This window comes from Leptosomus discolor, chromosome 22 (genome assembly GCF_034619465.1).
Source record: "Leptosomus discolor isolate bLepDis1 chromosome 22, bLepDis1.hap2, whole genome shotgun sequence".
NCBI classification, from domain to species: Eukaryota; Metazoa; Chordata; class Aves; order Leptosomiformes; family Leptosomidae; genus Leptosomus; species Leptosomus discolor.
The window spans coordinates 6,919,634-6,941,058 of record NC_141412.1 but is presented as its reverse complement, the minus strand read 5'-3'; the positions used below and the strand labels follow the sequence as shown (position 1 = coordinate 6,941,058).

Here is a 21,425-nt window from a genome sequence, read left to right as displayed (position 1 = left end):
TTATCTCTCCACCTCTCCTCCCCTCTGCACCTCTCCCCCCCTCACACAAAACTAGATATCAGCCCTAAGATGAGCCATGCGTGGGAGGAGATTTCAGGGACAGTCACACCTCAGGATCTGCTCTGAACCTTTTGATGATCTTTATCTGCACCAACTATTTCCACCGCTTGGCTCCTCTGGGCCACAGCTGCTACCAGCTGGGGCAGGAGAGATCCGGGTGTACGAGGGAAGGGGGAACTGGCAGGAGGCCACCCTGTGAATTTTACTTATTGTACAGGGAAAAGACGTGGCACAGAAGGACTGGAAAGGTTTATCTGTGTTGCAGCTGGAAGCCCCATCCCACCAGGTTTCTCTCCACGGAGATGCCAGATTGTTGGAAGGCTGTCACGTAAAAAACGGAGTTTCTGTGGCCTATCACCTCTTCTCATCTCTCCCAGTGCAGGGAATGGAAAATGTCTGGGCCTTCTTTGGCACCATCCCATCACTGCCTCGCACCAAGGTAAAGAGCAAAACCAAGTGCTTCCTCCACACCCGAAGGGGAGAAGGTCACTCCACATCACACGGAGCAACGCAGCTGCTCCTGCGTGGGGTGGGAAACAAGGGCTCTCTACCACCTCGTGTTCTCAGCAATACGAACCAGACGCCAGTTCCTACCAGACCCAACCAGGAGGCACTCAGGTGTAAACGAAAACACGAGGCATCGAACGCCCTGCGCTCAGCCAGGTCCTACGTCCTCCATGAGGTTTGGAACGCCCGCCCTTGCAGGACATGCAGCCTCGGGGGGTTGTGTGTTCTTGGATGTGTCCGCACTTCTGTGGCTGACCCCAGAGACACCCCAAAACCCCTCACTCACAGACTGCTGAACCAGCAACACAGTCGTTGGGCCACCTAGAGACCCTGGAGGCTCTGCCCTCCACCGATGGAGAGGCTCAGCAGAGAGGCGGTTTCCCGAGGAGCATGACCCTACCTGTGTAGCCAGCAAGGGCAGCAGCAGGAATGACAGGCTTGTCCTTGTTCATATCGGCCCGATCTCGAACATAGTCCTTGAAGGTGCCCTTGGGCTTGTGGTTGGGCAGGGCGGCGGGGTAGTCCTCAGAGTCAAAGCTGTCGTAGGAGGGGACGCGCTGCAGGCTCTGGAAAGAGGACTGGCTGCTCCAGGACTGCGTCAGGCGGTCGCAGCTGTCGTAGCTCTCTATGCTCTCGAAGGAGTCCTGGCCACCCAGTTTACCTGGCGAGAGGGAAGGGCGTGTGAGATGGGCCTGGCCAGCACAGCAATGCTTTAGCTTGCCACGGCCGGGAGAAGGATGTTTCACCTTCCAGGCAAATGCTGCTGTCCCACCATGCCTCATCTCCAAACAAACTCGCAAGTACAGCCTGAAACTGGAATGCTTTTATAATCTTCGTAATCCAGAGCAGGGCTACCTGAGCCCTGGAGAAGTTGAGGCAGCAAAGCACGGAAGAGTCAGGGGAAAAACCCAAAGTCCTGACTCTCTACCCAAGACTAACGCCTGGGTCTAACTGGAAATCGTCCTCTGTTTCAAAAAAAGCAATGGCAGAGAAATAATCCACTTTAGACAGATATTCAGGGCTCAGTTCAAGGTGCCAGGACCTCTTGCTCTTGCTGCTGAAAGATACAAGTCTCCAGTAAGTCCCATATTCTATCTGCCAGCCCTATATACATGCTGCTCAGGCACATTCAAGGGCACTGGACACCCAGGTTCTTTACTTTTGATGTTCCCTGCAAAACTATACAGCAGCCTTTTATTGCCATATGTTACAATCAGCTTCCACTCCCAAATCCCCGAACAGCAGCAGATTTGATGGAGGAGGAGAGCAAAAGGCTGAGAGCTCAAACAGCTATTTTTCCAGTTCTGGTAAGGTGAGCACAGCTGGGTTGTATCAAAGCTACTCTCTGGGGTATTTTTAGCAAAGACCAGAACAGGAGAGGCCAGATCCTCAGCAGTGCTATGCTGATTTACACCCACTAGAGACAGTGTAAGTATACCCTCTGTACTTAAAAGAGAGCTAAAAAAGGATCCAAAGAACAAACTGGAATTGCTCTCTCTGATCTCCCGTACGCTGCCGATTGCTCAACAGCTTTACTGACAAACTAAGAGCGTAACAGGATCATTCAAGTTCACTAATTTCCCAAACCAGGCTAAAAACAGCTGCTGGGATTGTGCAAGAACTCCTGGAGAAATTTCCACTGGCAGAGCTACCCACAGCTTGGGCCCAAATAGTAAATCACAGGGGAACAGCAACGTAGAATCACGCTGGCACACTCCCCCACATATTCATTGTGTTGTAGTTTGAAGAGCGCTTGCTGCGAAAAGACTCAACTACTGTGGGCTCTGCTCTGATTGCTGGACCGGAATCATTTGAAGTTTGGCTCCATTGGCTTGATTCTGCTGGTAATATCCATTCTTCAAACTCATTTTATTTTTTTTTCCTTTCAGTTTTTTGAGAATTTCACAGAATACACTTCAATCACTTCCTGAATCCTGCAAGGGGAACATTCAGACCGCTTTGTGCATCTTCATTAATTGGCAGAACCACTTCCCTGAGAAGTCCTGCGGCCCAAGCTCGCATAGAAAAGGAATTAACAATCTGCCAGATAAACAGCCGCGGCGTCGGAGACGCGACTTGCGTCACTTCATTGAAAATTCACCTAAATTTGACTTAACCGTGAGCCTTTGAAAAATCATGCCTTGCACCTACTCAGGAGAAGCTTGTTAAGAGTTTGGCAGCAACACTTTCCAACCAGACACCCTCCCTCGCTGATAAGGCAAAGCGAAACAGCTCCCAAGGGACCACAAAATTCACTCCTGAAGCCCACACAAAGAAAGGCAAAAGGCGACGATGTGGAAAAACTTCAGCCTGAATCTCCCGCTGCTGAAGTGCTTGACTCCACGACAGACTAACCTACCAGGGGAAGGTGAAGATGTACGTAAATATAAATCAACTGGACTCTGCTTTATATTATTAAAGCTTCTTTATACCGCTCTGGAGGCTTCTTTATACCGCTCTGGGAGGATTAATGCCACCCAAAGGCCCTTCTGCATGGCCGAAATGCAGCTGTAGTGTAAGCACAGCTGTAGCCTGTTGCATTTCTTCAGTTGCATTCGGTGTTCGCTAACACCAGGGGCCCTTGGTCCCCAACGCTGAGTTAAGGGCTCGCTCTTCCCTCCCCTGGAGCCTTTTTAGGCTTGCCAGCGAGCGCAGGCTCGAGGTACCGTTGCAAAAGCATGCCTGAATCATTGCACTTCAGTGAGAATTATGATGAAATCACCTATGTTGATCAAGAAAAGGGAAAGACACCGATGAAAGATATCCAGAAAAACAAGCCCAGAAAGAGGAGCTTGCCTAAAATTGTAACTCCGCTGCCCTTTCGGCTGACCGTAGCGTCCAAGTCACCTCTCTCATATTAACACCCAGCCAGCAGCAGAAGCAGAGGTAATAATACAAATAATAACTTTCCTGTCATTAGCTCTCCCAGCTTGGAAAAAGAATGAGAAAGGTAAAATGAGCTGCACTGAGCAACGCGTACGGGATGCAGACCTGCAGAGGGGCTCCAGCTTTCACAGGAAACCAGCACATCTTCGGCTCTCGTCGCTGGATGAATGGGTTTAAACGTTCAACATCAAACCTGGCTCACAGCAACATGTTACTATAATGAATTTTAGGCATGGGGACACCTGGATTCTATTCAGGGCGCGATCGGAGGCAGGTCAGATCTCTTCCCCGTGCCTCAGGTTCCCTACCTGGAATCAGGAGATAATGATACCCCTTTGTAAGTGACTTTGAGCTCTATGGATTAAACTTTTGCTTTGAATATACACTGTGAGCCAGATCCTCAGCCTTGCATTAAGCTGTGTAATTACAAAGTAGTCGGGCATCTGGGCCCCATGTGTTCAGAATTTAATAATATTAATTGAAAAGGTACTTGGGCTCAGATCCTCAAAAGTGTTTAGGTGTTTAAAGCCCATCATCTCCAACAGGAATCGTGTATCTGTAACTCTTTGGAGATGTAGGGCTGTAGCACAAGGATTCAGGGGGTCCTTCAGATCTGTCACTGACTCAACCCATGACATCTGCACCTCCTAACAAAGCACAGGGCTCGGGTTCATCAGAACAGATTATCAGTTCCAGCAAGCAGCCGTCAAAATCAGTGGAGATAATAGATAAAGACTTTGGATCATCAAGTGTAAAACCCTTCAGAGCCTGGGACAGTAATTCCTGATGAGAACTTGTGAAGAACTTGCGGGGTTTTGCCTGGTCTTCTAGGAAAACGAGATTTATACAACCACACAGCAGTCTGTCCTCCCTAATAACCTTAAAGCCTATTTTAACTTCAGTCAAGTTTGACATCAAAGTGCGGAGCCAGAAATGCTGCATATTTGCTGATGTCGTAAAAACAGGCAGCAGAGCAGAGCAAAGAGAGACCTTCTTCATGTTTTCCCTGGAGAGAAAGGCAGGGAGGGCTCAAAGCCATCAGGGAACCCATCTGGGAGCTCAACCCCATAAGATAAGTATGTTGGGAAATGGCTTCGTTACTGGCATTGCACGTCTCCCCGACGGCCTTGGTGCCCCCAAAGCACTGTCTCCTACAGAAGGGAAGGCAGCACTTTCGTTGACATAGGTAGAGTAGCAGGAACCCAAGCAAACCCTGGGAGATACCCAACTTTACCTCGACTGGCACGTCCCATGCACATGTTATCCGGCGTTACAACTTCTTGCTTGATCGTGAAGTAGTCTGTCTGCAGGGAGTCTGTCTGCACCGGGTCACGCAAGATGACCGAGGGATAGTCGTTCTCGTACTTGAGGGACAGGAGCTCTTCCGAGCTGATGGGATGGAGGGTCTGGTAGGACTCTGTGATGAAGCTGGGCTCAGAGAACTCGGAGGGAGGCACGCACTGTGCGTGCTCGATGCCATAACCTGTCGGCAGAACGGGAGCGTCAGAAAGCAACCCCAACACCAACAGCTCAGAGAAACCAGAGTGTTGCTCGCTCCCTCTCCAGTCTCCCACAGCACAGTGAGAGCTGAGGTCTGCAGTGCAAGAGGTGACTGCCTTTGGGTGTAAAATACCTGGCACAATTGGGCAGTAATTTTGAGTAAGGTTCCTAAAAGCTACAGCGAGATGGTGTCTTGTAATTGCAGCAATTTTAAAAAAATTAAGACCTCCTCAACCATTGTCAATGTGCTTTACACCAAACTCCTCTCAAGCCAGCTGCTAGTGGGAAAAAGCAAAGGTGATATAGGGAAAGAAGTTTCACTGACGATTGTAATAGGTGAGTCACCTCCACAGCCACTTCTCCTCACTGGCCAGAGCCCAGAAACTCAATTCAGGGGCGTTGGGGTTTTTTGCTGGTTCATGAAAAACATGACAGATTTCAAATGTCCTTAAAGAACATCTCCAAACCGATGGCAATGGGAAGTCCAGGAGTCCAGATGGATGACTCATCCCTTTCCCTGCTAGGCTCCTACCTAGCAATCCAGAATTAAGCCTTCTTCCCCCATTCCCTCCCTTTTTTAATAAGTTTTTTTTAAATTCCCAATGTTCTGGAGTGTTAAGGTCGCTTTTCAGGTCTGCTGAGCTACAGCTTCAAACAAGCAGTGCTTGCCAAGTCCTATTATGGCATCTCAAGGCAGTCACCAAAAAATGCATGCAGATGGCTTCTAAATAAACCCAAAGGAAAGACAAAATCACACACTTTAAATGCTCTGCCACAACAGAGCAACAACTGCGGCGTGCAGTCCTCACAGGATGCAGAGAAATCACTAATAGGTGGCACTTTCATGCCTGGAAGTGCCAGAATGATACTGGTAATTGAGACTTACTAATGAAGTAGTCTGAAGTATAGCGGGATTCTGGGTATGTTGTATTCACTCCGTTTGCTGGGTACGGTTTTACCTCTTCTGCAAAGAGGAAAGGAAGGAAATGTCACACGTCCATTCCGTGCTTCGCAAGACTTGCTGTAATACAGAGAGGTCTGAACTTCCTAAAATGCTCCTCTCCGGGTTAAACTGGGACGCTCAAAGGAACCGAAATGACTTGGGCGCCGAAATCCCACGGAAACAAGCGCTTGATGCGCTTGGGTTCCTTCGGGAATTCTTGCTGCAGGCATGCCCAAATTTAAGCAAAACAAACCAAAACAAAGCAGAACAGCCACAACTTTCTCAATCAGAGGCTCCAGGTGGTTCTGAAATACTAATTGCATAATTTCCTTGCCTGCCTTAGTTTTTGTCGCCTTGCATTCTCTTGAGGATTGCTTATCACACTTACATGTACGAGCTCGTGAAAAAAAAACAACCCACCGTACAAGGACAGCTGTTTCCCTGAAAAAGCCCCTATTTTTAGGCGAGCAGTAGGTGTGTGCAAGTGGGTAACGCGTACCAAAACCACCTCCGACAACCCCAAATTCACGCTAATTCTCAGCCTATGCAGCACCTTTTACCTGACACCTGATGCAGGCAGAGGATCCCATGCTCAGAACAGCTTTGCTGCTCTGTCCATCGCCCAAATCCTGACACATATTCCACCACGTACATATAGGCAGCACACAAAATTTTAGCCTTTCTATAGGCATAATTCACCGAGAAAGAGCACATATCACATCAAAGCACAGATTCTCCGCTGTCTGTTGCTTTTTCCGAGCACTCTGGTGCTCCTGGGCTTGGCGCTGAATTTGCTTTCCCACGTAAAAGCCACATTGCTCCTACCCTGACCAGTTTTTCCATTAACACCTTACTCATTCCAGCATGGCATGTGGGTAGAGATACCGGCACGGGAGATGTTATTTTGTTTGCAGAGGGTAACCAAAATAAAAAACACACAGACAACTCCGGGTTATGTTTACTTCTGCGGAGGCTAAAAAGAAGCAAACTGAAGATAACGCACGTTCGCTTGCAAAGAGCCTAATTTTGGCCCTCTCTCCTGGGGATTGCAGGGTGGAAAATATTCTCTAACAAAAGAAGGTTTTGTGCAAACAGAGAGACCTAATGAGAAACGCTCTTTTCCTCTCCCCACGGTGTCTGCCAAGGGGCAGGGTGGGTGACCACAGAGAAAGAGAGCAAACTTCAGCTATGCTTACAGTCAAGTGGAGGGCACTGCTGACTGCTGGTAACTGAAGAGGTTATTTTAGGAAGAAATTTGGAAAAAATACGCCTGAAAATACCCAAATCCATGCAGGGAAAAGTCGCCCATCTGCCGCCGTTTTTAAACCCTGAGCAGGCTGTGGTACGTGAGTCACCCTCGGAAAGCCCTCGCAAGGGAGGCATGTTGGCTGAAGGGACAGCAAGGTCACAGCCTGTCCCAGCACGACCCGATGCCGGCGGTCGCACCTCTACAGGTAAAGCCAAACATTTTGGGGTTAACCACCGCTCCCAGCATCAACACCCCCCAGTGATGATGGTGGGTGGCTGGGGAAGGTGGAAGAGATGGGGACTGGCAAGTTGGACCCCGACTCCATGGTTGAGCCTGGGGAAACCTTGATCTCTCCACGCTTCACGTCCCCAGCTGCCAAGGGGAGACAACCATCTCCTCCCGCATGGGCAGAGATGTGGCAGGGATCGCTTTGCACATTAGGTTTGTACAGCACCAGCACAACAGAACCCGGGTCTTGTCAGGGGGTTGGAGCGGTATTACCAGTAACACGAGCCCCATGACTTACAGGGAACAGAAATTAGTCCTTGGGGTGAGGCTGGTTATTCCTTGGAAGTTCTGTTTAATTACTCTCCAAATACTTCACAGACATTGCCCTTCTGGGAAATGTTTAAGAACCCACCATAGAAGCTAAGGCTTAGGTAGCCTATGCAAGAAGTGACACAGTCACCAGTAAAACTGAACGCGGAACGGAGAAGTCTGGGTTCCCACGCTTATGCCAACAGCGTTGAGACAAAGAAATTCAGCTTTATTCTTTTTCCTCCTTTTGGAAGAAAAGCTGCAGCAGGCACGAAGATTTCCAGCTTCTTTGTAAAAGCTCCTCTCTGTCTCCAGCCTTTTGCACCCTCGTGACTGCAGCATCCCAACACCCTCCTGCATCAATGCTCTAAGGAAACCTGACCCCTGCTTTACTGTGAAACGACAGCACCAAGTTCACCTCCATGCCTTGGGGAATCTGCAGGAAGAAGCGAACCCAGCTCTCATGACTCAGTCAATACCTGCAGCACATCGCCCCCCTCTCCAGCAGGTTAAAGCCCCAACAAATGAAGAGGGGTTGCGTGAAGGCACAGCTAACGCTACAAGCAATGGCTTATAGCGAGGAGAAACTGGACTGACCGCGATGTTTTGCTTTGTTTGGTTAAGCTGCTTGCTGTTGATATAAGCACTCAATAAAAATTACGCCAAATGAGAAGAACAGAACAGATATAGAGTCAAAGAGCAGCAAAACAGCCCGTCACACACAGATCCTGGGAAGAGCCGTGTTTACCTTTTGCAAACCACAGGTAGCAGTAAAATTAGTAATCAGCAATTAACATCCATTTGTCAATGGTTTCCTGGAAGGCACAGCTTTGCTCCCCCCTCCCCTTCCTGCCACCGGTACAGGCCAGCTGACAAGCACGCAGGGTTGGTATGACAGCGCAAGGGATGTTCCAGGAAAGCAAATAGCTCTGCACAAAAAAGGAGCTAGAGGAAAAGAGCCCAGATTTGCTGCTGCTCCTGGTTGTGGCTCAGTTAAAGGTGTTAAGCTCTTCACCTGCTCTTTCGAAACCATCCCAGGTTAAGTGTTGCTTGGGCATCCAGACACTATGAAAATCAACACTCAAAATCAATGTGTGTGTCCCCCGGTCAACGAAAATAAATGCCCTCAAATGCTGTCATGCAAGGACTGGCAGAGATGGCTTCTCCTGGGGGGGACACAGCCACTCTTAACAAAATGCCATTACACATTTTGGGACACGAAACAAAGCAAAGCAGCTTCCAATCACAACTGGGAAATTAGGGTGGGATTTCGGTGGTATTGTCATACCCAGTTCTACCGGAGGAAGTAGTAAAACTCGCAACGGGAGCTGAACAAGCTGAGGAAGAATGCTTTGGAAAATCCCACCGTCGTTTCCAGGCAGGCAGAGTGTCCCAGCCCACTGCGGATTCCTGCCAAGCGGCCAGCGCAGACACCCTTCCTCTTTCAAGCAGTGCCAGGATTTGCATTGCCTGCTCCTGGTTGGGATGCCCATTTGAAAGACTCCTGGGAAGCTGAGCTTTGAAAACTGCTTTTATTGGGATTAAAGCCCAAGGTGAACACCTCATGGCAGAGCCAGACTGCGAGCCAAGGTCTTTGGAAAGGCCCAAAAGCAGGCTAGCCAGGACAGCGTGAGCCATTCACCCTGGAGACTCCAGGACTCACCTTTCTGCAAGATCTCCAGATGCTCCCAAAGGATATCTCCCACAAAGTCAGGCGCTAGCTCCAGGAAGCACTCCTTGCCCAGGGCACAGAGGGCAGCTCCGTTCATGCAAAACTTCTGGAAATCCACTCCCTTCAAGCTAAACTCGTTCACAGCCCACATCACCCAGTCCCGCACGTGCGTCTCTGTCCACTGCTGGGGATCTGCAACAAGGGGGTGTAGAAGAGATCCGTTAATGAGCAACCAGGAGGCATTTTCCCAGGAAAACGGGACACAAACAGTGCTACAGCTGCACAGTCTCACCCCAAGGAGACTGGCAGTCCACTGGCATCAGGGTAAAACGTGGTGGTGGAACACCACACCTACAGTTTGGATTGGCTTTATTGCAGACATATTTCATACAAGGAATGACTTGGTTTGGACTTTTCAGTTCTCTGACCCCTCCTTCCACCCATTTCTCAATTTTTCTTGGTTTCTCCCTGTCACCAGCCTCTGGCAAAAGGTCCCTGCTGCAGCTCCTTATAGCGGAGATGACTTGCAAACAGAAGTCCTGGAGCTGTCTCCAAAGAAGCAGGTCCCCAAAGCTACAAGAGCAGCCATCCAGCAGAAGCGAGCAGGACAGTCAGGCACAATCTCTCAGACAGGGGTAGTTTTGCAAGCGGTACTGAAAGGTTTTGCCTGTACCTCCAGGTTTTTGCCACGAAACCAGGCAACGCTACACGGAGAGACTCAACAAAAGAGATGGCAGATGTGGAGAAGGGCAGCCTGGCAGGGGGACACAATCTCCGTGGCTACCACAACTGCTTGCTGGGAAACCGTATCTTACCTTTGGGGATTCCCAGCCGCTGTTGCTCTTTTGCGAAGCCGCTGAAGGTGGCTTTCAACGCCTGAGACATCATTTCTTTGCTGCTGGGAGTTAATAAAGGCACATCCGCACATTCCATATCTGAAAGAGATAAGAGGGAAAAATGGCCATAAGGACACAGGACTGGGAAAGATGACTGGAGTCATGCTGGCCATTGAAAAACAGAGAAATCTTTTCTTCTTCTGAAAATTTCACACCCAGACCCTCTAGTTCTATACCTAAACCCTCCAAATCCATGAGCAGGCTTTTTAAATACAAGAAAATCAATCTTGTGCTTATAATAAGCCTGAACTTAAAGGGCATAAACAAGCCACGTCTGGTAAGCCAGGCTACATGGTGCACATGGTCTCCCTACAAGCCAACCCTGAATATGCTACTGGCAATTTGATGGTGATACCAAAGACCTTTCCAGACATCAGCCTGCTGGGCTTCATCACCCCAGGTGGTGTCTGGAGCCTGGGAGATAGCTGAGCAGCTCCAGATGCCAACGAAGGTAGTCTCCCACACCAGGGTGAAGAAGAAAGCGGGGACAAAAGTACCTCTGAATTACTGCTCCACTTCTGGGCAGCACGGTCCAACGAAAAGCAAAAGGAAAAAATTAATTTTAAAGAATCACGGGAAAAACTAAGCTGACAGCAGGCTGAGGCGGGATGAAGAACCGGCAGAAAACCCATTCGAGGAAGGAGGGAAAACAAAGAGCTGGAAAATCCCACATTAGCACAGAGTTACATCATGCACAGCTCATAGCACGGAGCGACGCGATGCGGGGTGAGTCACTGAACAATGTTCAGCCGCCCCCATGGGAGAGCACGGGGCCAAGCCAAGAGCCGGGCCTTGGAGTAAGTCCTGATGAGAAGCAAAGCTCTTCCCTTTCTTTTTTTTTTTTTTTCCATCTTCTTCTTTGGAAGGAGGTGGCTATTTGTAGACAAAGAGTTTCATAAACAAAAGCAACCATTTAAAAAAAAAAAAAACAACAAACCTCCTCAATTTGAATATAAGTTTGGCTCTTTTTCATATATTTTAGGCACCTTTCACAGAGAAGGAAAGCCTCATACAACCACCATCTCAAACAACCGAACTTTACCCATCTTACACGTCAATCTTCCACCTGAGGCTCGTTTAGCACTGCAGCCCACTGGAAATATTTCAATGAAAACTGGGGAAAAATGACAACATGTGCAAGCTCCTTTGGTGTTTTCATGAAGGTCTGGATGCAGACATCAAAAATCAAACCTCTCTGTTTTGTGGAAACTCCCGCCACCTCAGCTTACCATCCCTCAAAGTTCATTTAAGCTCTGATTTAAGAATTACACCTGCAAAATGCTTGTTTCAAGCAGCGTTGAGTGCATCCCTAATGCAACGGCAAGTCAGGGCTGCAGACAGTGCTGGAGCCACCCAGCATGGGCAGCCCAGTGCAACAACGCTGCTTTCCAGTTTGACCCGGTCTGGGGCTCCTGCTTCAACAGCCAAACTCGTGGGCATCGTTTAAAGTTCAAACAACACAACGTTGGGGTTTTTTTGTAACTGGGAATCTGGGGGTTGGGTCAATAAGCATCCACGTGCAGCTCTGTGGCAGAGGGTGAGGCTGACCACGCTGCAAAGCACCCCCAAATCATCAGCTGGATGCACCAAATGCAATTCCGCCACCAAGCCAAGCAGAGCAACTTTTCTGGCTCCACCTTTGCACCTTCCACCTATTGTCCCCAAGTAAAAGACAGGCAAAATCACCCTCGCTATTCGCAGCTCCCTCTAACGTTAGTCCCCAAGGCACTCAAGTCATGATTTGCACAGCTCTTTGCTCAGGTAGGAGTAGTAAAATTCCCAACACCAAGCCTCTTGGGACGCGATTCTTCCCCCTAACCCCACCACATAAATCAAGACTTGCCTGCCACAGTGGAAGTATCAGGACCTTTGAAAGTAAATAATACATTCAAAGGCTATTTGGCAAATTACACTTCATTATTTACTGGATTTGGCTGGAGAGGGCACGGAAAAACGAGCAGCCACCCTCGCTATCTCTGTTCTCCATCTGCTGCGTTGAGATAACACTGGGAGAAAGTGGTTCAGTGCCCCTTTCCCTTCATCCTCATGTTACATTTTAATGCTTTGCTTTCTGTGCTCTGTGGTTACAGGGACCACCCAGGAATCCGCTCCCCTCCGCCGCCTGGTTAAACGGCAGTTCACTGCTCCCGGGTGCTATGGGAAGATGAGTCAGTTAGGCTAAGAAAACGTTTCTAACCCCAATTTCTACACTGAATCACTCGTGAAAACCTGCGTGGAGATGACCTCCTTAGGCAAGCCACGAAGAGCAGCAGGGCAAGGTGAGGTGCATGCAAAACTGTATCTTTATCTCTGCAATAGAAGCGAGTACCTATCACCGATCCCCCCTGTTTTCTGCTGCAGGACTCATGGGGTTGGCTTTGCATATACCCAGTGAATCAATTTTTCAGTAGCGGGGGATAAGGTTTCAGTTTAGTAAGGTGAACGCTGAGCTCTGCACAAACAACATGTCAAAACAGGGAAGACTTAAAAGTGATTCCCAGGGAGAGGTCATCAGAGAAGCAAACAGTCTTATTTTCAAATTTAAAAAGAAAAAAAACTAAAAAGCAAAGTGCCAGAGGAGGGTTCCTAAACCAAAATGTGCATTTCAAGGTTTCTCCATCAAAATACGTTGTACTCTGCAGATTTAGGATTGAAACATCGTCTACTTTTTTTCCTGTTAGACCGTAGCTACTAGTTAAAACTTCTTCAGAAGACAAAACAGCTAAAAAGCCCCAAGCCTGCTAACGCTTGCAGCAGCCTTATTTTAGTCAGCAGTGTCCCACATCTAGAGAAAAGCTCACACGTGTGAAACTAAACGTGTTTGTAAAGCTCTGCAGACGTGTTTGTGGACAAGTCTCAGCCGTGTGATCTGAAAGAGATGGGGGGGACAGGCAGTTTTTAATCTAAATTCTGCCCTTGCTGGCTTTGAGATCCTGAATTTACTTAAATATCATTTTCTTTGTTAAACCCTGCGCGTCCGGGGAGCACAACGGGCTTTACCCTGTTCTGCCCGATGCAGCTTTCCTGGGTGCAAGGGTGAGTTACTTCCCAGGGAGGAGAATCGAGCCCTGGTGATATCCTCCAGCACCCGCAGACAAGTCCTTTGCCTTCAGTTTGGGATGCGTAAAGGTCAGAGCCAAGCAGAATTTCGGTAACAAAAGCGACCTGGGCTTAGCTCCCCTGGTTTCAGCTTTCACTGCCATCTGAAACCCGTTTCCAAGATTTTAATCAAATCTTGCACAAATAAAATGTCTCCTTTTGTGTACCTCCTGCTGTCCACAAAGTACACACACGCATGCATGCGTGCACACACACAGGCTCGGAAGAAATGTAGGGGAAGGAGCAGTAGCCAGCGCCAAACCCAGCTGTTACACCTAAGCTCAGTTTAGAAATTTCAAGGGGTTTAATCCGAAAAGCAAGCGCAGCAGCAGGGGCCAGGCCTTGCATCCCCCACTCGGGTTTGCTGTATCATTTTTACAACGCCCATTAAAGCCTTGTCGACACGGCCGCCACGTGCAGTTCGCTGCCTAGATGCCATGTCCTCCTCTTGCTGTCGGGCAACGGCATTTGATTCTCCTCCTGGGAGACCAGGCAGGGTGTTATGGTTTGATTTTTAAATACTAACAGGAGCTGCAGTCGCTCTGGAAAACTATGTCACCAGCATCTCCAGCATCTGTAGAGCAGAGATAAGTAATTTGCCTTGCATGGTGGGAAGGCAAAAAGGGACATCTATCCATCTGGCTGCAGCTTTCCAAAGCTTTCCAAAGCAAGGAGGGATCTGGGGGCTCACTTTGAGACCCCGGAGGCTTCTCAAAACCAGACTCTGATTTTTCATCCAGCTCCCTGACGTCCCTGGGGACAGATCTTCCGAAAGACAAGAGGATAATAACAAGCCGAGAGCCAGCGCTGCATCCCCGCATGGGTTTCACGCTAAGGGGGCCTGCCCAAAACCCACCACCCCGCTTGTGCTAGGTGTTGCACCAACAGGCGTGTCCCCCGAGAGAAAACCAGGCAGCGAACGGACAAAGAGGCCAAAATCACCGAGTTCATCTCCCAGCCAAATTCCCGCTCTGCTCTCACCAGGCTCCGCGTGTGTAAACTATTTCGACGCATCTGATCTTTTTAAAGGACTACAATTTACAAACTTTAGGGTTTTTGACCTTAAAATGCAAGCAACCCTGCTGCATGCCAAAGCATTAGCATCTGATTGCATAAGCAAAATAAATGGCAGTAAAGGAAAAAAAAAAAAAAAAAAAGATGCTCTGAGCAGGAGGATGGGAGCAAAGTCATTTTTCACCCAAGTTTCCACTCGGGGTCAATGCCTCTTTAAAGCTCCCCTCGGCCACTCACTTTTTTTCCCATCAAAAGCGCCAGTGTGTCCTGGTCTGGTCCCTGCTATTTTACCCGGTAGCCTGCGTGTAAATGGATGTACGGCGGGTCAGAGTGGAGCCAGCTGACCCGGTGGCCTCCTCCTGCCCTTGCTCTGATGGATGGACATCAAGGTCAGGAACCCAAGGCGCTGTTGTCTCAGGTAAAAGCCTGCTCCCTGCCTTCTCGTCCTCCTCTTCCCAGGCCTGAGACTAACCCCACAGTATGCTGATACCGTGAGGATCTCGGGCCCTTTGGTGGCTTGAAAGAGGCATGGGGACAAGCCCGGGAGAAGATGTGTGTCGTTTTCAAACCAGATCATTTGCAGACAGTCCAGAAAAATCATCTCTCCCAAGGGCTGCACGGATTTGTGCCTGTCTCCCTCAAAAGACCTCAGTCCTCGAGCCCTGAGCTAGCTGAGATCCTCCTCTGAGCCCCCATGCAGGACAGCCACCAGTGATGCCCCACCTCGAGGTGTCCACAGTCCAAGACTGGATGTCTGTGATGGAGCAGGAGCAGTTTCTCAGAGGCTCTGCAAGGAGGGACACGGGTTTGCTCTCCTACCCTCTTCCCGTGTGCCCACAGTGAGCCCGTGACCGCCAAGCCCCAAGACTCCCCATCTCCAGCCCACACCGAGCCCGACGCTGCAGGAGCTCATCCCCCCGCCGTGCCGAGTCCCCTCTAGCCCAGCCTTCACAAGGACCAAAACTAGGGCAGAGTTAGCAATGGGGGAAGCTGAAACACAGAAGATTTCCCAAATTCCCCCAGCTGGCAGGGTTCAGCAGCCGAGAAACCTTTCTCAGGGTAAGAGGAGGCTGGGGAGAGGGGGGCCGGGAGCCGAGACCCTTCCCACGCTCCCCGACAAAGCCGCCCGGGCACTGTGGAGGCATCATCTCCCCATCTCAGGTTTCCACCACCACCACCAGGCACCTCCACTCCCCCCCCAGGGCAGCTTTGCCTTTCCCAGGTGCCCTCCGCTCTGGAGCGGGGACGCCTGGGCAAATAACCCCAGCTGAGCCCCCTGTTATTTAGGCAGGATTAGGCAAAAATTTGTCTGCACTTTTGAACTGTTTTCACAAGCGTTGCCTCTCACTCCCACGCAGGAAGCAGGAGAGGAGCCGGCCTGTTCCAATTAGGGCTCCTCGGACCTAAAGGGCAGCGAAATTCAGGAGGGGGAAAGGGAAAGTGGGACAGAAAGCTGGAAAAAAGGGAACAGAGGGAGATCTGGGAAGCAAGGACGGATAGGGAGAAGGGGTGAGCACAGGGAGAGGCGTTTGCTGGGGATGTGGGGATGGGATGGGACGGGATGGGAGGAGAGAGGCAGAGGACTGGGCAGCATGGAGGGGAGATTTGGTTCCCCTTCCAGCAGCAACTTGCCAGAGACCAGCCCTGCTTCCCTCTGCAAGGAACGGCACAAAAGGCACAGACATTCGCTATTTTAATTTAAAATAAATACATTTCTTTTTTTTAAAAAAAAAAAAAGAAAAAGAAGCCTTCTCTTTTTTTCTCCTTCAAGCAGTGAAAAATAAATACTCTGAGATGAAAGTTGGGCTTCAAGAGAAAAACAAGAGAGGAAACCAAAAGCCCACACTGCTTAGCGCTGCAGAAAGCACAACAAAGCCGGCTTTCTTCCGGCATTCAGCAGCTTTCTTATGGAGATGTGGTGTGTCATGGGGGCGAGCTCTTCCCCTAAATAAAGGGCCTGAAAACTGTCTTCCCTAAATGCAGATAAAAGCATTTCTTCCAAGTTTGGACTCTTGGCACTTAGAGCATCACAGGGAGCGCGGAAGGGGAAAGGTTAAGATGAGGGTGAGATGTCAGGATGCTCTGCTCGGCCCTTTGGGGTAAATTGCTTCACCCCCCTGTAAAATGGAGACACCCTCGCATGGCTACAAGCTTGCTAGAAGAGGATGCTCGGGGGGGAGTCCACGAGGAAAACTGGACACAGAGCAACCAAAAGGTGACGGAGGGTTTCTTTTGGCTCTGGGCATCTTGCAGCTGGCAAGGAACCAGGCGGCAGCAGCGGCAGGTGAAAGGATGCTTCTTCACCCACTATCCTGATGCTACCAAAGTCACAGGCTTTGCCCTCCGAGCCTGCTTGCTGCCCTGGTTCAGGCTCCTTTCCGCCCCCTCTCTCTCTCTCCCAGCTTTATAATGTGGGTGCTTGGATGGAGATCCTGGGAAAGCAGCATCCCCTGCAGTCCCAGGAGCTTGCAGGGGAACAACAGCCTGGTGGTCAGCTCTCTCAGTCCTCCCCAGCTTTTGTGGGGGCAGAGGAGGGAAAGAAGTGCTAGAGAAACCCCTGGACCGAAGCTAAGCAAAACCACAGGGCTTGAGTCAACGCTGGCTGCAATTACAGGAAAGTTTCCCCAGCCTCAGCAGGCAGGGACAGGACTTACGGGTTCGTCTTTCTGCAGCAACTCAAAACAGGGCTTCCCCCGGTGGAGGGCTTCGCTCTGGAAGGAGCACAGATGGCTAAAAGCGAGCACCAGGGAGATGCAGCCACCTCTGAGGTTGGGGGAACACGGCCACGGTTTAACAACACTCATCCAAACTATGCAAAGCAGTCAGCAAAAAGATTTGTTTCCATCAAGATGAAGCAACAGCAGAGGTTAGGCTGTGCTACAAGGCCGGCGTGGTTCAGCTCCAGCACCACCATTAACTCAATATAAGCCCCTTCCCCCCGGCAAAGGCAAACACTCTTGAACCGGTTTCAAAACGGTTTCTGTCACTTTAGATTTAACAGCATCGCAAGCGTTTTCCGAACCCGCCGGCACGTCAGCAGAGTCCAGGGTTAATTAAACCCGTGCGAAACCCGTGCAAGAGGCTGAGCTCACAGGTCGGCACTTTGGAGACAGCCAGACCAGGAGGCGGCAGAGGCAGCGAAGAACAACCTCCACGTGCCCAAACCACCCCTGCTCAGGAGTCGAAGCCTCTTCTTGTAGCGGTCAGGCCCTTATCGCCCGTCGCCCTTCACCCTCCCGCTTTCCCCATCGAACATCACGTGAGCCGGGGCGGCCCCTCTGAAGATAGGATTAGCATCTCACTTTCAGGCTTGTTTGCCTCCGATCCTTCCTTAGCAGGGCTGGAAGGACACTCCCTGCCTCGCACAAACCTATGAGACATGCTTCCCCCGTGATAATTCGCTTTAATCCCCGCTAACCGCGCTGCTAAAGAGCTCTAATCCCCATGCACAGGCACACACGCACTAATGGGAGCAAGGGGTGGGCTCAGCAAAGCCTGTAATGGACACCCAGCCCTGACTGAAAGGAGGTCAAGTGTAAATAGCAAGTCCAGGTCATGCCCGTGTCAGCTGCCCCACATCAATGCACCAGCTCCAGCAGAAGCTCCTCTGCAAACAAGCGGCCAAAACCCGGCTCCTCAACACCCCAAGTCCCAGCAGCGAAGCTGAAATTGCTCAAGAGCGATGAGAAAAAAAAAAAAAACAACACAAAAACCTCCAAAAACCCAGCGATCCCCACCGAACAAACAACTAGATATTCATTTGTTTCTTGGAAGGGTGCCCGAGGTATTCAAATGGCTCACGCCTGGGACCAGAAGCCTCTTGAAATTCCTCGCTCTCTTCGGGCTGGGCTGGGAGCCCTGCAAGGCCAGCCATGCCGACTTCACCGCCCTGGAGGCTTCCAGAGCCGCAAGAGCACGGCCTGAGCCCTCCCAAAGCAAACCCACGGCTGGGCTCCGGCACTCCGCGGAGGAGACAGTGGTCCGTGTCATCCACACCCAGCACTTCCCACCGTCGGTGAGAGCGTACGTTTCTTTCCAGCCAGGTTAAAACGAAGACTTCTGTTGTTCTCACCTCAAATCTCTGGCTGATGATGCCTTTTCTAGCAGAAGAAGTGATGCAACTGTAGGATTTGTCCCCAAGAGAAGGATGCATCCCAGTACTCTGACACAGATCTGCCCTGTGCAAAAGCACACACGGGGTGCTCCCAAGGTAATACTGTAATCACACCCGACTAGCTCAGATTGAGCATTCCTCTACCCAAACAAGCCCTCACTCTCTCCTCCAGATACTAATCTCCCTCTCCTTCACCACCCAGGGATACAGACAGACACACAACGGGGATTCAGCTCCAACGCCTCCAGCTGCTTGCTCCGGGGAAGGATGGAGCTGCCAAACCACGCGTGATAGCCTCCCAGAAAAGGGAGAGCAGGGATTTTGCAAGGCTGGGTTGAGGTTAATCGGCAGTACATTGTGCGAGGAAGATGTTGTCAGGATCGGAAGTGTGAAAAGGGAAGGCTGAGATCTCTTGGCAGGGCTGTCCCCTCGCAGTAGGGATAAGGGCCAAGGAACCTTCACCGATGCTGAGCTCTTTTGTCACCCCACAAAGAGATCCCAACCTCTCTAGGCTGGCTCAAACACACCTGAAGAACGCACTGTACCAACACAGCTACCCATGACCTCACAGCTCGGGGTGGTTTCGTCGCGTATCCACGGCCCCATGAACTGACTCCGTGCCCAGAATGAAAAATCAATTATTTGTGCTGCCCATCACCACGATACGACACACTTCTGATGTAGACAAGACTCCACAGATGTCCCTGCTGCTGGGAGCCCACTGGTCCTAAAAAGGATCCTCAATTACCCTTGCTTCAGGAAGGGATTAGACGTGCAGATACTCAGCCAAATGCCTCCAATCTGTCTGTCCCAAGCAATTCCCCGACCTTCACTTGATTTTCAGCCCAAGTCCTGTATAAACTGATCTCTCTGTGTCCTGGCCTTAGCCCTTGCCCCCAGGCTGAGTCAATGCCACGTCACGCCAGACACGAGGGTACCACATGGCAGGACATAGCGAAGTGCCCTCAAGCTAGGACGATGTTCAACCCCCAAAATATCTCCCTCCACATCAAAGTTGCTCTCCTTCACTCACCAGCTCTCTCATTCATAAACCAAGAATGTTTGTTAGGGCTGGACCTGCTGTGGAGACACTTTGGTGGTGTCCATACAATGAAAGTGCCTATTGGTCACAAGTGGAAGGTGCCCACGGATATTCCTACGGCATTCCTCAAGCCCAGGATGCCTCCACGTGATGCAGAGAGCACGAAGCCAGTGATGCAGAACGGATCGAGCCGATGACGAAGACGGGAGGATGACGAGCAAGGGAGGCTCGGCAGCTCCGGGTCACCTCCCGAGCACGCACGCTGCCCCAGGGCAGCAGGGTAACGGGGGCGAAGCTTGCCACATCGCTCTGCAGCTGCAGATTCCTGCCGCCCGTCCCACCCCCACCTCCGCAGCCTTCCTGGCCAACCCTTCCCTCCAGGGCAGCGCCAGCCAAGCCGGCAAAAAAACGCGGCCGATTGCTCAACGGGAGGGTGCAAGTCGCGGCGTATCACAGCCCCCATGGATTGCAGAGGGATCGCTGCTGCTGCCTTACCCAGAGAGAGCCCTTCTTCTAATATTAGACTTTTGATAGTATCTTTATTTTTTTCCCATATGGCAAGGAGCGTTTCAGCTCTGCCCAGGAAGCGCAGGCAGCACTCGATGGGCCAGGCGAGTATGTGCGGAGGAGGAGAAGCCCAAAAGCTTTACCCTGTCCTCACCTGGCGACCGTCAGGTCCCCACCTCATCAGCTTGTCCCTTTCCCAGGGACCTGCCACCGCACACGAGGACTCCCGGTCTGTTCTCCCTTATCAGGCCGAGCTGCCCAGTTGTCTTTGAAATTACCAAAGGAGAAGAGGAGAGATTAGGGTATTTAGCTTTGAAATCAAACAAATAATTGCACAGGCTTTTTGCAAACAGATCAGGGTTGGGAGGTCAGAGCACGGCTGGCAAATCTCAGCCCTGTTTGCTTTGAGTAAATAATATTAGACCAAGGATAATCAATCATTTTAATCAACAAAATTATTTAGAATTCTTTAGAGCAAGGAGTCAACTCTGCTAGCAGCTGCCAAGAGATGGCAGGCAGCGTAACGATCCACATACCTCCAATTCCCCTGCGCTAGATATGGATTTACTTCTTTGCATCACTGGATTTACTGAAGACTTGCGCTTGCAAGTACCTTGACCCCTCCTGTCTGAAGGTATCCTTCCTCCCTCCCTCTCTGTGGCTCGCAAATACACACAACAGCCCCCAGAAGCTGAAATCAAAACCGAAGTAGCTCGCAACACTCAGTGCACACTCCAAGCATCTTCCCTACGCTAGCTGCATCTCCCAGCTCAGCATCATCTCACAGGAGGGGATGAAGAACCAACTAAACAAAAGAGGCAAAAGATGCTCAAAGCAAAGGACCTGCCCTCTTTGCTTTGCTGCCGGAGCCAGCCCCGTCTCCTCAAGTTCCCCAGGCAGCCCCCAGGGTTGTGACTCCACTAAAGCCACCAAATGACACCTCTGTGAGCACCATCCATGTCCCAGCCTGAGAACAAGAGCCGCACATGCTCTACACTCATCGCACATTGAACGTTTCCACCCCCCGGGCCTGAGCCAGGCGTGCTTTGCACGGCAGCAGACGACCCCAGCAGCCACAAACGGGGGAGGATTTTGCTGGCTGGGCTGAAAGCCGTGCAAGCGAAGGTATCGCTGGGGCAAGGGGAACAAGGGTTAGCTTCACATCAGCCTTGGGGCCAGGAGGAGACAAGGGACAAGGCCCTCCCTGGATGCTGCTTCCCCTCCCTGTCCCCAGAGAGAGAACCGAGCTGCTCAGCTCCTCCAGGGATGGGAGGCCAGAAAGGGCCCTGGGAGAAACCTGGGAATCAAAACTCTCCAGCCCAGGCCAGGGAGAGTGCCTCTGAAACACCGGTGCCAAACCATTTTCGTTTCACAACATCCCAGGAACGATTCTCCTGGT

General features: G+C 50.7%; 1 protein-coding gene across 4 annotated transcripts in view; it reads right to left on the bottom strand.

Moving 5' to 3' along the window:
* The window catches only part of ETS1 (ETS proto-oncogene 1, transcription factor), a 65,697-nt gene that overhangs the window by 9,551 nt on the left and 34,721 nt on the right, over positions 1-21,425 (bottom strand). For 2 of the 4 annotated variants that reach the window (XM_086476806.1, XM_086476804.1), the window contains 5 exons: positions 10,170-10,289; positions 9,346-9,546; positions 5,840-5,917; positions 4,688-4,936; positions 968-1,228 (listed from right to left, as the gene is read on the bottom strand). In XM_086476806.1, coding sequence (XP_086332932.1) covers positions 968-1,228; positions 4,688-4,936; positions 5,840-5,917; positions 9,346-9,546; positions 10,170-10,289 — 909 coding nt within the window. The remainder of the gene's footprint in view (positions 1-967; positions 1,229-4,687; positions 4,937-5,839; positions 5,918-9,345; positions 9,547-10,169; positions 10,290-21,425) is intronic. The other 2 variants (XM_086476805.1, XM_086476807.1) reach the window with 2 other exon arrangements.